This window comes from Equus przewalskii, chromosome 9, assembly GCF_037783145.1.
Source record: "Equus przewalskii isolate Varuska chromosome 9, EquPr2, whole genome shotgun sequence".
Lineage (NCBI taxonomy): Eukaryota > Metazoa > Chordata > Mammalia > Perissodactyla > Equidae > Equus > Equus przewalskii.
Genome location: NC_091839.1, coordinates 12,187,525 through 12,207,304, shown reverse-complemented (window position 1 = coordinate 12,207,304; position 19,780 = coordinate 12,187,525). Strand labels below are relative to the sequence as shown.

At 45.5% G+C, this 19,780-nt stretch overlaps 1 protein-coding gene across 1 annotated transcript; it reads right to left on the bottom strand.

Annotated features, from left to right (window-relative positions):
- Positions 1–3,065: 3,065 nt before the first annotated feature.
- On the bottom strand, positions 3,066–8,878 carry LOC103566444 (cell adhesion molecule CEACAM6-like). Its single transcript, XM_008542865.2, has 3 exons — positions 8,755–8,878; positions 7,482–7,841; positions 3,066–3,183 (listed from the first exon to the last, which is right to left on the bottom strand). Exons 1-3 carry the CDS (start codon positions 8,816–8,818, stop codon positions 3,119–3,121), a joined length of 489 nt encoding a protein of 162 aa, XP_008541087.2. The 5' UTR covers positions 8,819–8,878; the 3' UTR covers positions 3,066–3,118.
- Positions 8,879–19,780: the final 10,902 nt, after the last annotated feature.

Below are 19,780 nucleotides of genomic sequence, written 5' to 3'. Positions count from 1 at the left end.
CTATCCTCGCACTCAGGGCCATACAGCCAGTTGGTCCCCAGCTTGTCTCTACCAAGAGGGTGCAGACACACCAGCACAAGGTCTTGTTTTCCAAGATTTTTCATCCAGGAAGTGGAGAGAGTCTCCTTAGTGAGCTGAACCTCCAGTCCGGCACTTGGAGATCTTCTGGAAGCTGCAACTACAGGTTTCAAATATGTAAGTCAAAATAAAATCAAGGTGTGGGGCCGGCCCGGTGGTGCAGCGGTTAAGTGCGCACATTCCGCTTCTCTGCAACCTGGAGTTCGCCGGCCCAGATCCTGGATGTGGACATGGCACCACTTGGCATACCATGCTGTGGCAGGCATCCCACATATAAAGTAGAGGAAGATGGGTATGGATATTAGCTCAGGGACAGGCTTCCTCAGCAAAAAGGAGGACTGGCAGTAGTTAGCTCAGGGCTAATCTTCCTCAAAAAAAGTACATAAATAAATAAAATTAAGATAAATAACGAATACCTCTCTATAAAGGAAAGCAGGTTGTGTATGGACTGGTGATGCTACTGGGTTGTGAGCCAAGGATTATGATTTTTCAATTCTATGCGCCTGATGTCAAATAAACAAACAGAGAAAACAAGTGAGTCCCCATCATGTCATATGGACAAAGATCTAAGATAGCCAGGCTACCAGGAAGGATCTTAATCAGGTGTGCAAGGCTTTCCCAGAGGGGCATATGGTTTTGATGTGAATGACCTACAACCACAAGGAGATTAATATTGGTTGTACAGTGAATTGTATCCAGAACAATGAAACTATTCTCTTCTGGATATTCACACTGTGAACAAAGCCAGTCCTGGCTCCCTCTTATTGGATGTTCTCTTTCTTTGATTTGTGACAACACTGGACTTGAAAATCAAAACTCCTTGTTCAAAAATAATGAAAAATTTCAAAACAGCAAAAGCAAAGCATTAAACCTAAGACAGGGCCTACTTATTAGAAGGATACATTGTGAGCCCACGAGCCAGCCATACCTAGCAAAGCAAATAGATGTGTTCATCCTCCAAGTCAATTCCACATCAACTCAAGTCATAAAAATCCTGCAGACCTACAACTCATATCATTCTCAATGTTGAGAACTAGAAGCATTCCTGCTAATGAAGAACAAGAAATGGCAAGTATTCTGAATCTCTTAGTAAGACAGATATGCACCAAAGGGTGGAAGTGGATGCCAGAGGAAGTTGATGACCAAAGAAAATGACATCAGGATTGACAATGACATCAGAGACAGGGTCAGCTCTAGTAATCAACAACTTAAGCAAAGTGTGAGAGTTCTGTGGGCTGTAGGGTCATCCACATCTGTGACCATTCATTGATCTGCTTCAAATGGGAAGGTTTCAAGGCTCCAGTAGTCTCTGGCATGCTGGACAGCCCTCCGAGGAAAAGCACAAGTTCCTGCACATTTACCTCCATCCAACCCACATTAGAAGGGTGAAAGGTGCTTATGGAGCCTCTGGTAGGCCCTTGGGGGAGAATTCCATGCAGGCTTCTAGGGTTAGGGAACAATGCCATGCCTTCTGCAGCAATAGAAAAACATCTCCTGAACTCCTCCTAGATCTTGGGAGAGTTAGAGTGTCAGAACATGGGAAGAATGTGACCAGGGAGCCAGAACTCCTCATCATGATCTGGCTTCTATCACACCCACCGACATAAATCAGGTTGGGAGAGCAGGTGGATCAACAATGGAAGTGGTGCCTCTTGGATCAGAGAAGGACAGGTGCCCATACCTTCATGGCACCAAAGACTCCTCACTGACAACTGTGACAGAGCTCTCACCTGTGGACTTGTGCGAACTTCACTGTGACTAGTCAGCAAAGAAGGAAAAGGCTCCAAAGACTCCAACTTCATTCTGTCCTCAATCCTCACCCCCATATCTCTCCTCTCCTCCCTGTGCCAGTCTCCTATTGATGCTCACTCACTCATACACAAATCCCCTGGGGACATGGCTTACTTGTTCACTAAACTGAAGTAGGTCTCAGGGGACAAGGGTGGCACCTGGCTTTTCTAAGTGCTCCCAGCCTTTAAGAGCAACCTGAATATGTCTCACCTGGTCAGAACTGGAGACTGGAAAAGGGTGGCCCTCTATTTGCTCCCTACTACCACTCCTGTCTTGCCTTCCCCACTTTCCCCCGGGCTTCTTTCCAGATCTCTTTTCTAGTCTGACTAGCCATGCGCAAACTCACTTTTTGACTTCATTTCCCAAATGCCCTCATCTCAAGTATTCTGCATCCATGGTGTCCACTGTTGTCCAATCCTTCATTGTTCCCCAGACTCCTAGACCCCACTGGGTACTCATCTCCCTCACCCCGTTGTACTCTGTCCCATGTCCCCTTCACCCTGCATGTCTGACAGTCCATCTTGTTCTGTGTCAGGGCACTAATCAGTCTCCAAGAAAATAATCCTTTTCCCCCAGTCCTATGTCTCACCCCTCATGTCCCTCCATATCTGGAAGGATGGCACCCCAACTTCACTGCAACAGCTCCAGTTGTTCCTCCTTCAACATATATGTCTGCCCAGTGCTCAGAATCCTTACCTCACCCTGAGAGCTTATTGTGGGCTCTCACCTCTCATTGCACAAGCACTGCCTGGCATTCCACTGTGGAGATGGTATAACTGAGACCAACAAGACCTAGGATCTGGACTGGAAAGTGACCCCAAGCCAACATAATGACAAAGTCAGATAAGATTGTTGAGCATTTATTGATTGAATGCAAGTCTTCTAAGGAATTTCCACCTTGATAATTGACTATTACAACTCTACTGAAAAGTGCTTCAGAATCATCATCTTACAGATTAGGAAAAAAAAATCTTTTCAGAGTTTAATAAGATAGACAAGGGTAAGAGAGCCAGAGGGTCAGACTCATATTTCACATCCAGCATGAGGAGGTCACTTTTGCTGGAGTTTACTGGGTTGGAGACATCACATGATAAGCTTGGCATCTTCCCTCCCAATGGGGTGTATGGTGATGGTTCTATTGTCCTGGGATAGTGTCATTCTCTCTGTGAGCTGCAGACTCTGGTCATGGACGAACCACAGGATGGAGATCCCAGAGTCATTTGTGAGGCTGGTCAGGACCACAGGCTCCTTATGTGATGTATCTGCTGTGTTTACGTCTTTTGACGATTCCAGTGGAGGGCTTTGACACTGGCTCTGTAGAGAAACAGTGGAGATGAGTTACAGAGAGTGGGCCTGGGGCATGGGGCAATGCTCTTTCCTCAGAGATCTCAGCCACTCTGTGTAGGTGACCCAGAGGATGGCCCTGACCCCTGCAGAAGGATGAGTGCCTTTGATCAAGTGATGATCTGTAATAAGGGGGCACCACCTCCCCGTTTGATTCCTATATCATCGCAGGATGACCCTGGTGGGTCCCCCGGACATCTCTGTAGGATCAGCACCAGGAACCTATTCTCATCCAATGGATTCTATGATGTCATCACCAGGAGGAATTTTTCTCTCTCGAGATGTGATTGATTTTTCCAAAAACTTTCTTTGACTTCATAAAAGATCAGGCCACCTTCCCTATAGACACTTCTGGGTTTATTGGAGTAGGCAGTCTTGCCAGCTCTGTCCATGTCTGGGTCCAAGAGAATGTTACATAAAGTTGGAAGGCATTACCTGATTGTTAAATAATTTATTAGACAATGAGGATGGCCCTGCCCAATCTTCACAATCAGGACCTGGAGAGCTTCTGATCAAAAGGATTTCTCACTCTAAGGAGGACTTCTACTTCCTGGCCTGTGAAGTGAATACCACAGGGAAGAAACTCTCTAGAGAGAAGTTGTTAGGGTTTTAAGAAAAGACAGGGACTGTTAGGAAGAGATGGAAACTACTCAAGATGATAACAGTCATAAGTAAAAAGTCTACAGCTAACATCATACTCATACTCAAAGGTGATACACAGAAATCTGTCCTCTCAGATGATGAAAAAGAAAAGGATGCTACTTTCACCACTCGTTCAACATAGTACAGGAGTCCTAGCCACAACAATGAGGCAAGAAGAAGAAATAGAAGGCATCAAAATTGGAAAGGAGGAGAAAAATGATCTATTTACCAGAAGACATAATCTTATATGTAGAAAACCTTAAAAATTACAACCACACATACAGAAAAAAAAAAACTGTTGAACGAATAAACAAATTCAGCAAAGTTGCAGGAAACAAAATCAACATTCAAAATCAGCTACATTTATATACAATAACAATGAACAGTCCAAAAAAGAAATGAAGAAAACAATTCCAATTACAAGTACATCAAAAAGCATAAAATACTTAGGAATACACTTTTCTGAGAAGGTGAAAGATGTGCACACTGAAAACTACCAAACATTCGGAAAGAAATTCAATAAGACACAAATAAAGGAAAGACGTCCATGTTCATGGAAAGGAAGGGTTAATATTGTTAAGATGCCAATATACCCCAAACTATATACAAATTTCATATAATCCTTATCATAGTTCAAATGCAATTTTTGCAGTAATAGAAACATCTAAGTTCAAATCCAAGGGGCTAGTTAAATAATCTTTATACAAGAGAACAATACGTGAGGAGTCACACTTCCTGATTTCAAAACTTTCCAGTGAACTAAAGAATCAAAATAGGGTGGCAGTGACAAGAAGAGAGACGTAAGGCTCTCGAAGACAATAGAGATCCAGAAAAAAATCCTCTGCCCTGTGATCCAGTGATTTTGACCAGGGTGCCAAGACCATCCAATGCAGAAAGGACAGTCTTTTCAACAAACAGTTTGGAAACTTGGATCTCCACAAGCAGAAGAATGAGGTTGGACTGCTGCCTTACACCATATACAAAGCTTAACTCAAAATGGATCAAATCCTAACACGAGACCTAAAACTATAAAACTCTGAGAAGAAAATATAGGGGGAAACCTTCCTGACATTGGATTTGGCAGTGATTTCCTGACTATGACACTAAGAACACAGGAAACAAAAAGAAAAACTACATAAATTGGACTTTGTCAAAATGAAACCTTCAGTTCAGTAAAGGACACAATCAACACAGTGGAAGTGTCCTACGCAATGGGAGAAAATAATTAGCTATTTGCGTATCAATAAGGGGTCAATATCCAGAGTATAGAAAGAACTGCTAAACACAACAACAACAACAAAACCAAATGATGTGACTGAAAAATGAGCAAATGAGAGTTGACATCTCTCACCACTCAGCCAACCTGAGTCCTTCAAAGAATAAGGCACGTTTGTGGACCTCACAAAAAATGCCTGAGGATCTGAGCTCTCAGAGAATGTAAGGCCACCTGCTCTATGTCTGGGAGAAAGCACAGACTTTTTCAAGTGTCAATACGTTAGCAGCGTTGGGTTTTGAAAAGACAGAGGAGGAGAATCAGAGACCACCGGGCCCTCAATACCACCCTCCATTCCTCTCCTGGTTCTTCACTGACCAGCTGATTGCCTGACCAACCAATGATGATTCCTTCCCACTACAACTTCTCCTTCACCCAGTGAGGTGTGTTTTCTTGGGGGCACCATACTCAAGATTCTCCTAGAGATGGATAAGGGTGGCTCTGTGGTTTGAGAGTAAATAACACATAGGACCAGGAGCAAGTAAAGCAGTCAGGTGACTACTCAGGCCTCATGGCAAAGACGTGGATCAGATCTTCCCTGGTGACTGTAACTGCCATGAGCCAGTGACCCAATAAATAATACAGAGAATCCAAAGAATGATCTAGAAAAGAATGAGGGGACAGTCAGGTGCTGCCTGGCTGTGTCAGCAGAGTTTGATCTCAGCCTGTGGTCTATAATGTCTCTTCTGTCTCTGAACTTCCTGCAGATCTGGCCCTCACAGACCCTCTGACATTTCATGGTTATGAGATAGAAATTTGAGCAGAAGTTAAAATTCCTGCATATGTGAAAGTTTTGATCAATACCCTGGGCTCTCAGCCCAACTGCGGGAAGGAATCTTTCTCTAGAGAGCAGTAAAAGACCTGAGACATAGGTCTCAACCCTTGCAAGGTGAGAGAATCTATCCTCTGTGGACAAAAGTCCAAGGACTCTGCATCCAGATTCCAATCTCTGCAGAAAATTTGGATTATTCATTCCTTCATTTACCATTTATTCCTTCACCCTCATCAAAAGCAATTGAGAATTGGTTACACCTGGGCCCGGGCTGGCTGCAGATGTAGAGCGGAGAGTGAGACTACAAAGTCCTTTCCTTATCCTCCAGTGGCAGTGACCCCAACACATTAGGAAACAAATAAGCGATTTCAAGTCCAGTGCAGGGAGCTTGGATCAGCCACCTGAGGGGGCAGCCTGGGCATTCCGTGCAGTGACTCTGATTCTTGATCAGGTAATTTGGTTCTAGAGTAAACTCGGGTGAAATTTCCATTTGCTGTCACTCCCCAGAGCAGAATCTCTCCCTCTGAGCTGCAGACAATGAAAAAGGAAGGATCTGAACCAACAGCTGGTCTCGGGGTCCACAGACACCTAATTAGGTCCCCCAGTGGAGGAGAGGATGGAGCTATGGCTGCAGACAGACGTCATGTGACTCATGGTCTGTGTGACCCTGTTCCAGTTACTTTCATCTCCCTGTGCCTCAGTTTCCCCTCAATGAAGTAGAATAAAAGTTTGACTACCAGGCGGTCAATGAATTAACCTTCAAAACATCTCTGGAGCTGAACTAAATCTTCCTAGGGAGGAGCTGCCCAAATAAATGGCATCTGTTATTGTTTGATTCGGAGACACAATGCCGCTGGGCCTGGTCCCTGATGGATGAGCTGTCAACAGCATCTTCCCTCTTCTGTTCCTCCCCTGGGGAGACTGACTTTCCCTTGTAGTGTCCTAAATTCCACAGAGCAGTTGGTTAATGGCCTGGGGGCCTTGTCCCTCTCTGCTCTCCATGCTGAGTCTCAGGTCAAGAGTCAGGCGCTGCCCCTGCTTAAATGTGGCTCTTGGGGCTGAGACCTGGATGGTAACAAGCTCAGGGGCTTTGGAAGTCAGGCTGCCAGGAAATCATTGCTCCCAGTTGGCCCTGCCCGGGATACCAAAATCCAACCCTGCCACAGGCTCCCCAGAGTCACTGGAGTCGGGAGCCTGGGACAGGGTTCTGAGCAGGGTTGTCCACGGCTGGACTTTTCTGTGAGGATCCCAGGGATCCTCAAGCCCTGCAGGATCTTTCTCAGTGTCATGGTCTCAGGGAGGAGCCAGAGGGCTGGACCAAGACTGATCTCCTTCTGCTGGGTTATTCCCATCAGACTGGTCCTCATCTCCACAGGGAAAGTTTGAACAGTCTGATTCCCAAAAATGAATTCCCATCTTTTGAAGTTCATCTCCCCTGTTTGTGTCCTGCACTAAATGCTCAAATCCCAGCATGGGACATAATGCAGAGGGGTATTTAGGCACAGTCAAGGCCAGTAAATTCTCTGTGTGAAGTAGACTTCACCCCATCCAACACCCAGAGATCAGAGAGGAGTCACTCACTGTGTACGTGGAGCTGTGCAATTGCTACTTCATATTGCAGACGTCTCTTTATGACAAACACCGTGTAGTTTCCTGCGTACTCCATGGTGACATTCGCTAACAGCAGGGATCCATAGGGGCATATTGCCTCTCGGCCAGTGAATGCAAGCCCTGGGATCAATGTTTTTCTGTCTATATCATAATGTGCAATTTCGGTTTTGGGACTTGGTCTGTTCCCTTTAAACCAGTTATAGCCTAGAAGATTCCTGGGCAGATTTTGGACAACTAGAATAACATTCTGTCCTTCAGCAGCATTGGGCGGCAACGATTCAACAGTGATTTTGGCAGTGGTTGGCAGGTTCCAGAAGCTTAAGAGTGAGACTAGGAGGGAAGAAAGAGAGATCGATCAATATTTAGACTTGTGGATTGGGATGCAAAGATGAGGCCCTCTGTCTTGAGAAAGTTTCTTCTTCTCTTAGACTTGTAGTGCGTGCGTGTGTGTGTGTGTGTGTGTGTGTGTGTGTGTTTCTCTACTGGTCAAGGTCATCAGCATGTACCATTTCTTCAGCCCCTCTGAGCTTATTTCCTTTGTTCCCAATCCTCTTGTCCAGAGGTCTGCCTGGCTCACTCCATCACTGCCCTCAGCACCCTGCAACTTCAGAGGTGTCCTTGGGAGATGCCTTCCCTGACCATCTGTTCTGAAGACCCTCCATCTTCACTTTCTCACCTCTCCCTGCTCTCTTCCCTTCATGACAATGTGAGTCCCTGACCTCACATTCTAGATGTCTTTGCATATCTCTCCTCATCCCCACAGAATGTGAGCTCCTGAGGGCAGGGATCTGCTGATCTTGTCGTACCCCTTGTGCCTGGAAAAGACTGGGAACACCTGTGGATGAAAGAACAAGTCTTCTGAGGGCTCCCCCATCCTGGTATTTATTTGCCAATTTCTAGTGATGGGGAAGGGCAATGTTTAGTGCCCCTAGTTAAGTTTTTAATGGTGTCATCCTCAAATAAATTATTAATATTGTAATCTATTTTCAAAAATTATTGATCCGTGATAACTAACTTGGAAAGGTAGAGCAATTGAGATATTCCTGGCCCTCACCACTTCCAGATCATGAAATTGACCTGTTGCTGAGCCCCCTCCACCGATCTTACTCTGCTCCCATGTCCTCTCCTATCACGTCCAAACAGAAGTCTTCTAGCCCCTCTCCAACCCCTGTCCTCCTTAAGAGACCACAGCCGTCTCTATCCTCCCATCTCTACCCACTCTCAGGGTATCATCCCCTCTTACCTGCCAGCAGGAGCCCTTTCCAGGGAACATACCCTCTGTGGGCAGGGGCTGAGAGGGATTGCATGGTGGCTGCTGCCTGCTCTGTCCCTCCCTCTGTGAGAAGAGCCTGGGCTCCAGAGAAGCTCGGAAGCACTGCTGCCCACCAGGTGTCAGCTCTGCTGTGCTTCCTCCCTCTGTCCTGAGCCTCCTCTTGGGCAGGAGTGCTTTGCCAGGTCATGAGGGCAGGGGTGGAGTCTCTGTCAAGGACACTTCTGCTCCTTCCTCTCATTCCTTATTCCCCTGTCCTTTGTTTCTCTTGCCCTTCTATCTGTATTCCTGGTCCTGGGAACCGCTGATTCCTCTGCCGTCTTCAACAGGGAGTCCCAACCACCACCACCACCCCACCACACACACACATACATCCTTGTTTGGACAAGCACAAATCCAAGGCGTCATGTCCCGGGCTGTCCCGTAGCATCAGATCAGCGTGCATAGTCACTCTTCTTCTCTCTCATCCCCTTCTTCCTTCTCCCTTAAGAAGAGGAGCCAAGAGGCTCCACCAGGAACTCTTGTTACAGGGATGTCAGCACCATTGTGTATTGGAATCAGCTGAGGAACTTGATAAAGATTGGGAATGTCCAGGTGACACAATAGAAGTGCTACTTTAGCAGCTGTGCATGTTTGTGGGTACTTAGCCAGACTGTGCACCATTTTTGGAGGATGGAGTGGTCTCTCCCCTTCTCCTGTTCAGAGTCAGAATTTTCTAATAAAATGCAGATTCTTACCCAGCACATTTGATGTTGACCCGAGAGTCTGCATCTAACAAGCTATCAAGTGATGCTGATCACACCTGCCTGTGGAGCACACTTTCAACAGCAAGGCTGATGGGGACCCATGTCCCCTGAGAAGATGACCTGCCTTCCACCAGCATTGTCCACTGCTGTGTCCTGTCCTTGGGTCTGTCAACACCTCACTCACAGACACCGAGGATTCCCCAAACCTAGGGAATTATTTCTGTTTGTGACAAAAAAACCTAGCTGGGTACCAGGGTCTTTGCAGTGTCCTCAAATACTCTGGGAAGGTTGTATTTACTCCCAGCAGGAAGATCACAGAGATGACTCTGGGGGTGAGGAAAGGTCAAGTTGAGTAATGACTGGTGAGGGGACCTGTCCCCCATTTCTGATGTCACCAACCTGGCTCTGCTTTCAGGGACAAACACTGAGTATAGGTTTCTCAGAAGGAACTGCAGTACCAGATGTGTAGAGGAAGATTTCCTGCATGTCCTGGGTGAGAGGACCATGGTGGTGGGAGGGCAGGTGGTTGTGGTCTTCGTGGTCCTACGGAGACTGTTTTAGGGAGGCCCGCTCTGTGTGTGTTGGCTGAATTGTGACTCACAGCCTGTGCTCCTAGACTTTCCTGGGGGCCTCTGTCCTCTGCCTGACTGACATTCCTGTGGTCACCTGCCTTCCCCAAGCATAGGACAGGCAGGAGTAGAGAGCCCTACAGGGACCCCTGACAAAGCAGGGTGCTCTGAGGCTCTCAGAAGGGACAGGCAGAACAGAGCAAGCACATATGAGGGGCCCAGAAGGATCTGTTGAATCAAAGGATGAAAATCAGTTTCTTTCTCTATCTCCTGAGCCAAAGCAACATTCAGGTGTTAATTTCCTGCTAATTGTCCATGTGTCCCAATTTCACCCCCTGGAGGCCATGAGCAGGCATGAGTCCATGTCAGGAGCTGCACCAGGGATGCTGACCTGGCTCCAGAGAATGTGAACTGGCCCTGGGCCTTGGACAGAGGTGGGCTCTGAACTCCAGCCTGAAGGGTCCCATCATCCTGTGTCCTGGTCACTGTGGGTCCCCAGGTAGCCTGATCCTATCCCAGTGCAGGATGAGCCCAGGGATAGCACAGGCATTGTCCACTGGACTCCTGATCCAGTGCCCTGTACTGATTATTGGATGTGCTGCCTCGGGAGGAGCTCTTTGATGCTCAAGTTTCAAAGGAAGGGCCCAGTGAGTGATCGCTTGAGGTCTCAAGGCAATGCTGGATAGTCTCAAGGCCTGGCCCTTGCATCCAAGTCATTTTGTCCCTGCCTTTAGTCTTTTCTAGTTCTCCGTACAGGGCCCAGGACCTGGAGCAGCTCCGTATGGAGACCCAGCAGCAGATTCCGTGGGTTGCTCTGTTACAGGAGGGGAGGCCCCTGTGCAACCGTCTGCCTCTGTGAGATGGAAGCACACATGTCTTTCAATTCCTGTCTTCTCCCGGGGTTGGGGGGGTGGATTCCCTTGTTCAGCTAGACACCTTGGGCTGGTGAGATGTCTTTAGGGGACCACAGCCATGTGTCCCTACAGACCAGGGACCATGGGAACAGGAAGTCACCCACGAATTCCTTTGTGATCCAAGTGGGACTCTGATTTCCCTGGTGGTAACTTTACCTGGGGTGGAAAATCCACGTTTTGTGTCAGGGCAGGTCTCTGTGAGAAGGAGAAGGACACAGGCTATCATGATGCCCAGGCCCTCTAAGGAGAAGTCACTCACAAGGTAGAGATGAGGACACGGTGTGATTTTTCTGAGACAAATGGGGATCCAACCTCTCACTGTTAGGAAGGCCCTGTCCTCCCTCCTGACTGTACCAGGGGTAAAAGCCCATCTCTGGGACACCCACAGGCACTTGCTGGCCTCCTCTCATGCTGATGCCAGTGCCCTTATGTCTACACTGAATGTGCTCTGACCCTCAGGTGTCATAAGATGGTAACAGGCTTCTGTTGTGTGGTTTCCCTCATTCATTTTACCAGGATGAAGTTGACCTTCACTCCAAAGATGAGGACTCCGGCAGGATCAGGTTGGGAGGTGGAGGAATAAAGGTCTTGGTTGTGGACACATAACATTGGAGGTGACTCATCACATCCAGGATTGAAACACCAGATTGACTCAACTAATTATCTTCCAAGCCCCTTGATAAATACATGAATGCCTGAGAAATTCCTGGAATCTCTGACCAAAGAATCACATGCGTGAGATGTGGAAGAATGAAGTGGTTCTTGTGAAATGCAGCTGGAGCCTTTCCTAGCGCTCAGGGCCATAGAGCCAGTCAGTCTGAAGCTTGTCTCTACTGATAAACTGCAGTGGTGCTGTGGCCCAAGACCAGCACAGCATCTTGATTTCCCAGTTTTTTCTTCCAGGAAGTAGAGAGAGCTTCTTTAGCAAGGTGAATCTCCAGTCCTGATTTTGAGGATCTTTCTAGAAACTGCCACTTGAATCTGCTTCCTAATATATGTCAAAAGTAAAAGTAAAGTTAAATAAGTAATAGTTCTCTAAAAAGGAAGGCAGGTCATTTATGGACTGGTGATGATACTGGGTCATGAATCAAAGATTATGATTTTTTCATGCCATTGGCTCTGATGTCAAAAAAACAAACAGAGAGAAAAAGTCAGTCCTCATCATATGTCATATGGACCAAGACCCAGCATGTTAGAGCTTCCAGAAAGACTCTTAATCAGCTGTGTGAGGCTTGCCCAAAGGGGACATATCTTTTTTGAAGTGGATGACCTTCAAACTCAAGATTATTTTAACTTGTCACACAGCCCACTGTAGCTGGAATGATGAAATTATTATTCTATTCCTGATATTCACACTGTGAGCAAAACCAATCCGGTCTTCCACCTGTTGGATGTTCTCTTTCTTGTATTTGTGACAACACTGGACTTGGCCATGATAAGCCCAGGGTCTCTGTGTGTTCTGTTCAGAGTGATCACAGGAAGGTCCTGGCTTCTCCTGTCTGGACCACATGGAGGAGATCTGCCCCAAACAGCAGCAGCTCCTCTGGATGGAACCAAAGTCATCTCTGAATAACATGCTCTGAGGCTACTTACTGATTTTCACTTCTGGTCAGTATCTAAGGTCTTCTCTCTTGGAAGATGAGGACTCAACTCCTTTCTTCCCTATCACCATAACGCACCCCCTTCCCATCCCCATCACTTCAGTGTTTCCCCAAGACTAACAGTCCGTGTGGACATGACTTCTATTTAATGCTATTTAAGGCTATTCAAATCACTAAATGCTATTTCTTTTTCCCCCATTGGATGTGGAGTCCAGAATTTGAATCTCTGAAGTCCACCAGAACTGGAGAGCCTTTCCTCTGTGTGCAAAAGAAATGGGGGTGAGCGTAGGGACAGCTGGAGACATATAATGACACAACAAGCATAGAAAAAGCCAAATTCTTCCTCATCTCTCTTCACAACGCTCCAGTTTATCTTGTGGTCTTGCTGCCTTCTCATGGACAAATGTGAAAGTGCACCTCCAAACAGAGTTGAACCTTTTCTTTCTAAAGGGATTCCAAGCACCCATGGTTACTCCCAGGGCCACAACCAGCTACATAAACTGCATGACTCTTTGTAAAGTGAAAATCAGGACTATCTGTTCAAAATCATGAAGAATGTCAAGATGATGAAAGCAGAGCATGAAACCTACACCAGGCCCTTCTAAGTGATTGCACTCATTGCGAGCTCAGAAAGCCGGCCCCACCTAGCAGAGAAAATGGATGAGTTCATCCTCCCAGTCAATTTCACACCGACTCAAATCATCAAAAACCTACAGACCTACCTCTAACATCACACTGAATGGTGAGAGCTAGAAGATTTCCTGCTAATGATGGACAAGAAATAGCAAGTATTCTGAATGCCTTAGCAAGACACATGCGTTCCAAAGAGTGGAAGTACATGCCTGCTGATACTGATGACAGAAGAAAATCAGTGTTGTCATTGTCATTGTTGACAGGGACAGCATCAGCTCTGGTGATCAACAATCTAAGCAAAATGGGAGAGTTCCATGGGCTGTAGGAACATCCACATCTGTGATCATTCATTGACCTGCTACAACAATGAAGGTGTTAGGGTTCCGATAGTCTGTCACGTGCTGGACACACCTCCAGAGGAAAGGACAAGTTCTTGCACACGTACCTCCATCCAAACCACACTACAAGGATGAAAGGTGCTTTGTGGAGCCTCTGGCAGGATCTAATTAGAGAATTCCATACAGAATCCTAGGGTTCTAAGCAAGACCATGCCTTCTACAACATTAGAAAAAGAGCTTCTGATCTGCTCCTAGGCCTCAGGAGAGATGGAACATCTGAACACGGATGTAACATGATTAGGGAGCCAGAACTTCTCATCATGACCTGGATTCTGTCACACCCACCAAAAGAAGTTCCTATGGGGAGAGTAGATGCATCATAAATGGAAGTGGTACAAACTGGATTAGAGGAGGACAGGTGTCGAGATGATCATGACACCTACCATCTCTCACTGACACCTGTCACACAGCTTTCACCTGTGAACTCAGGGGAAGTTCACACTGACTAATGAATAAAGAAGAGAAAGCCTGCACACACTCCAACTTCATTCTGCCCTCAATACTCAACCCCATATCTGCCCTCCTCTGCCTGTCACCAGGCTCCTGTTCAGCCTTACTCACTCACACACAAATCTCCTGGGGGCATGGCTAACTTGTTGACTCACCTGAAGTAGGGCTCAGGGTACAAGGGTGGGATATCCCTTTTCCACACTGCCCCCAGGCTTTGAGAGCAACCCGCACATTTCTCAACTGGTCAGAACTGGAGTCTGGTCTTCTATTTACTCCTCACTGCCTTCCCTGCCCTGCATTCCCCACCCTCCCCCAGGATCTATCCCTGATCCCTTTTCCAGTCTGACTACCCCATGGTCCAACTCATTTCCTGACTTGATTCCCCAAATCCTCTCAACTCAAGTCTTCTGCATTCGTGGTGTCCTCTGTCCTCCAGTCCTACATTGCTCTCCAGACTCCTAGAACCCACTGGATGCTCATCTCCAGCTCCACTGTTTCCCCTGTCCCATGAGCCCTTCAGACTGTACATCTGGTGCTCCCTCTTGACCCCCATGTCAGGAAACCAATCTGAGTCTTCAAGAATCTTATTCTTCCTCCAATTCTGTGTTTCATCTCTCATGCCCATCGAAGTCTGAAAGGAGGGCACGCGAAACTACAATGCAGCAGTTGCAGATGCTCACCCTTCATCAGGTAGGTCAGGCACTCATTCAGAATCCTCACCCTACCATGAGACCCAATAAAGAGCCAATAAAAGCCCTTCCTCAAGTCCCCACGTGATCTCAAATCACACCTAACACCCCAAAAACCCACCCAGGATTTAGTATTTCACACCTGGATTCTGCAAAGACTCTATCCCTCCACATGACCCCTCAATGCCCACCTCTGCTTACCCACACTCCTCCTCACTGCAGCAGCTCCAAGGATTCAGCCAAATACCCCAGAGGCCAAATGGAGCAGGAAAGGACACAGAACCAGAAGACAGATTCTATTTACCATTTCCCAGGATCTATTTGTGGACTCCCCCAAAACAAGCATGTGGAGATTATAGAAAACATCCAAAAAGCAAAGAAGGTTGACACAAATCCATGGCCCAAGACCAAGGCTGGAGAGGGCCCTATACAGGGTGGTCCAGTGTTGGTGTTTGGGTGGCTAATGAGGGATGTCCTGTTTGTCCACTGGAGTTGTTGGGTTTTATGATAGAATAAACTTAGATATCTATGTGACCTTGTCCCTTAAATGTGAAGTGGAAATGTGTGGAATGAGGACACTGCGGAGGTGAGGGCCACTGTGGTGGGGTGCCTTCCATATCTCTCTCAAGTCATTGGATATTAGCTCACAATGCTTCCAGGTCCTGGGGACAATGGCTGCGTAGGAGGCAACCTGGGACCCCTCAAGGCTCTGGGCAGTCAGATCATCTCCTGCTGTGGATGCCAAGTCGGACGGGAGGGAAGAAAGTTGGAAATGTTCTTTTGGAGGATTATAGTGAAATAAGGAAAGAAATTGGATAAAAACATGGTAAGGAATGACACTGTGTGTAAGATGACAGGATCAGCTATTTACACATGGGTAATGTCAAAGTAAAAATTGCAGCAGATGAAGTTAAAGAGGCAGAAAGACTTTATTCAAGGCCAACGAAATAAGGGAGAGAAACTGACCTCAAGCCCTGAAACAAAAGGCTGGAGAGATTTCAAGAGCAAGTAGAGGGAACTGGAGGTGACTTGTGTTTGCTGATCAGCCGTACTCAAAAGAAAAGTAAAACTTCCCATAAATTCTTGACAGGAAGTAAATTTAAATCCTGATTGTAAAGGGACCCACTGAAGTTAGGCTCCTGTCCTCCCTCAGAGACTGGAAGGTAGTGGCTGTATCTGCCAGGAGGGTTACATTTCAAAGAGTTGGGCCCAGGCCATTGCCAAAGACATTCCCTGGATCCTAAACCTGGCAAGAAAATTCTATGTAGACTTATATGCATTTCAAAAGGGTAGAGAAAGAATCTGCAATTACAGACTGTAATTATATTTCTAAAGTAAATGCTCTAAGAAAATGGAGGCCAGGGGCCTATAGTCATGAAGAAATGTCTAAAGTTGAGTGAGTCTGAGGGGAACATCAGGCCTCTAGGTCATAACAAACTGCTTTCTGCCCCGTGGGAGGCAGACACAAGGACATCTCTATCAGCCAAGACTCAGTCTGCATCTCCATCAGTTTGCCGCAATTTACAAAGAAGTGCCAAATAGCTGAGAGTCAGTGAACAGGGCCACAATCCGATCCTCAGAAGGCTGTGCTTGCTGGACTTTTCCATGAGACAGAACATTTCTGTGACAGTCACTTGCATTGTGATCCAAGATCATCTCTGAGGAAGAACATTCTTGATGCTAAAACAAGGCTGCTCTCGTTCCATTTGGCCTGATGATTTACACAGGTGCAGTGGGATTGCACAGTCATCACTAGTTTCCTCTGATGCAGGCTTTCCTAAGGAACCTCAGATGGGAGTTTTAACAGTCTCTTGATATTAGGAGCCCAGACATCAGGACTCACCTGCAGTCTCTCCAGCTTTGAGTGACATCCTCTCTTCTCCAGATCCCCAAAACTCCCATCAAGTCAACCTTAGCTCCTGAAAGTGTGAGGTCCTATCTGATCCTGTGGACATCATTTTCAAGTAGGAAATTTGACTGAAAGCCACGGATATACCACCAATATTTCCAATGATATCATAGTAACAAGGAGGACTGAGTCTTACTGAACTTACACAAATAACTATTGCCATGAAAATAGGAATTCTCCATAAGACTTTAGGCATTCTTCAGGAGATATCAGATGGGGAGAAAAAGATGAGTGTTGTTATCCCTATGGGTGTCCTCTGGTCTAATCCCAGTGTCTGGCATCACAGTCCGGGTGTCATCTATAACTCCTCCTGGAAGAGGAATAGAGCTCTGATTCCTGAGAGCTTATCTTGGGCCCCCACTCCTCATTGCACAAACATTGCCTGTCATTCCCGTTGAAATGGTGCAACTGAGACCAAAAGACGGGATCTGGAGTGGAATGTGACCTTGAGCAAATGATAATGACGATGTCAGTCCACTTTACTGTGCTTCTTATCACTCAGTTTAGTGTTCTAAGGACTTTCCACTTTCATCACTAACTAGTTACAACAACTCTACTTAAGATTGCATGAGAAACATCGTTATACAGATAAAGAAAAAGTCTGCTCAGAGTTTAATGACATAGAGCAGGGTAAGACAGCCACAGTGTCAAACTCATATTTCACGTTAAGCCGGAAGAGGGCACTTTTGCTGAAACTAACCAGATTGAAGTTCTCACACTGGTAATCCCCAGCATCCTCCCTCAAGACAGGGTCTATGGTGACATCTCTCTTATACTGGGACAGCTTCATCCTCTCTGTGGGCCACAGACTCTGGTCAATGAAAAATCACTGGAAGGAGATCCCAGTGTCATTTGTGAGACAGGCCAAGACCACGGAGTCCTTATGTTCTGTGACTGGAGAACTTATGTTCTATGCTGATTCAGAGGGAGGGCTTTAACACTGGCTCTGCGGAGAAACAGAAGAGGTGTCAGACTCAGAGTGGGCCTGTGGCCTGGGGCCACGCTCCTTCCTTAGGGATCTCTGCCACTCATGGGTCCCAAGTGAGCTCTGCAAAAGTGACTAAGAGGATGGCCAGAGCCCTGCAGAATGATGAATCTCTTTGTTCAGGTAGTGATCTGTAAGAATAGGGCTGCACCACCCATTTGATCCCCAGGTAAAATCAGAGTGACCCCTTACCTGTGCTCTTGGGCATCTCTGTAGTATCAGCATGAGAATCTTCTCATCCCACATGTCCTACAACCTCATCATCATGTGTAATTTTTCTCTCATGAACGTCCATTGATTTTTTCCTAAACCTTTCTTTGACTGTGATCAGACCCCATTCCCTATAAACACTTCCGTGTGTGTTGGAGAAGGCAGACTTGCCAGCCCTGTCCATGTCTGGAGCCAAGGGAAGCTTTCATAAACTGGGAAGGCATTTACTTCTTGTTAAGTAACTTATTAGGGAATTAGGATGGCCCTGCACAGTCTTCACAACTTTAGGACTTGAAGAATTTATAATCTAAAGGATTTCTCAATCTGACATGACCTTTATTTCCAGATCTCTGGATTGCATGTCACACTGAGTGAAATCTCTAGAGAGAAGTGGTTAAAATGTTAATAAAGAAAGGCACTGTTAGGAATAGAAGGAAGCTACCTAATATGACAAAGGTCATAAATGAAAAGCTGACAGCTAAACATCATACTCAATTGTGAAACACTGAATACTTTCCTCTAAGATCATGAACAAGACAAGGATGCTGCCTTCATCACTTCTATTCAACATAGTACAGGAATCCTAGCCACAACAATTAAGCAAGAAGAAGAAATATAAGGCACCCATATTGGAAAGAAAGCAGAAAAAGATCACTTTTACATCAGACATAATCTCATACATCGAAAACTATAAAGATACTACCCACACACAAAAAACTCTTAAAGCTAAAAAAGCAATTCAGCAAAATTGCAGGAGACAAATTAACACTCAAAATCTCTTTCACTTATATAGAATAATAATGAACATTCCAGAAAAATTAAGAAAATTCCATTTACAATAGCATCAAAAAGAATAAAATACTTAGGAATAAATGTAACAAAGGAGGTAAAAGATGTGCACATTGAAAACTACCAAACATTCTGAAAGTAATTAAAGAAGACACAAATAAATGGAAACACATCTATGTTCCTGAATTGGAAGACCTAATATTGTTAAGATGATAATATACCCCAAACTGACTACATATTTCATGTAATCCTTATCAAAATACAAATGAAATTTTTGAAGAAAGAGAAAAATCCAACCTCACATTCTTTGGACTCTGAATAGTAAAACAATCTTAAAAGATCTTAAACAAATAAACTTGGAAGACTCCCACTTCCTGATTTCAAAACTTACCACAGGGCTAAAGAATCAAAATGGTGTGGCACGGGCATAAAGACAGACATAGATCATGGAATACGACAGACATCCAGAAATAAAGCCTTGGTGATGTGACCAGATGATTTTGACAAGGGAGACAAGACCATTCAATGGGGAAATGACAGTCTTTTCAACAAACAGTGTTGGAAAACTGGATAGCTACATGCAGAATTATGAAGTTGGGCCATTGTCTTGCACCGTTTACAAAAATTAGCTCAAAGTGGATCAGATCCTAAAGTTAGACCTAAAACCATAAAACTTTTAGAGGAAAATATAGAGGGATAGCTTCATAACTTTGGATTTGGTAGTGATTTCTTGACTATGATACTAAAAACACAAGGGAAAAAAGAAAAAATAGATAAAGTGGACTTTGTCAAAATAAATAGTTCAATTCATTAGAGGACCCAATCAACACAGTGAAAGTTCACCTCAGAAATGAGTCAAAATAATTAGCAAATATGTATCAATCAGGGGTCAATATCCAGAGTATACAAAAAATTCCTAAACTCAGAAACAACAACATGAAATAACCTGGTTGAAAAATGGGCAAAGTATTTTACTAGACATTTGTCAAAAGAAGATAAACAAATGGCCAATAAGCACATGAAAAATTGCTCAGCATCACTAATCATAAGGGAAATGCAAATCTAAATTATAATCAGATACCCCCTCATATCTAAGAACGGCTACC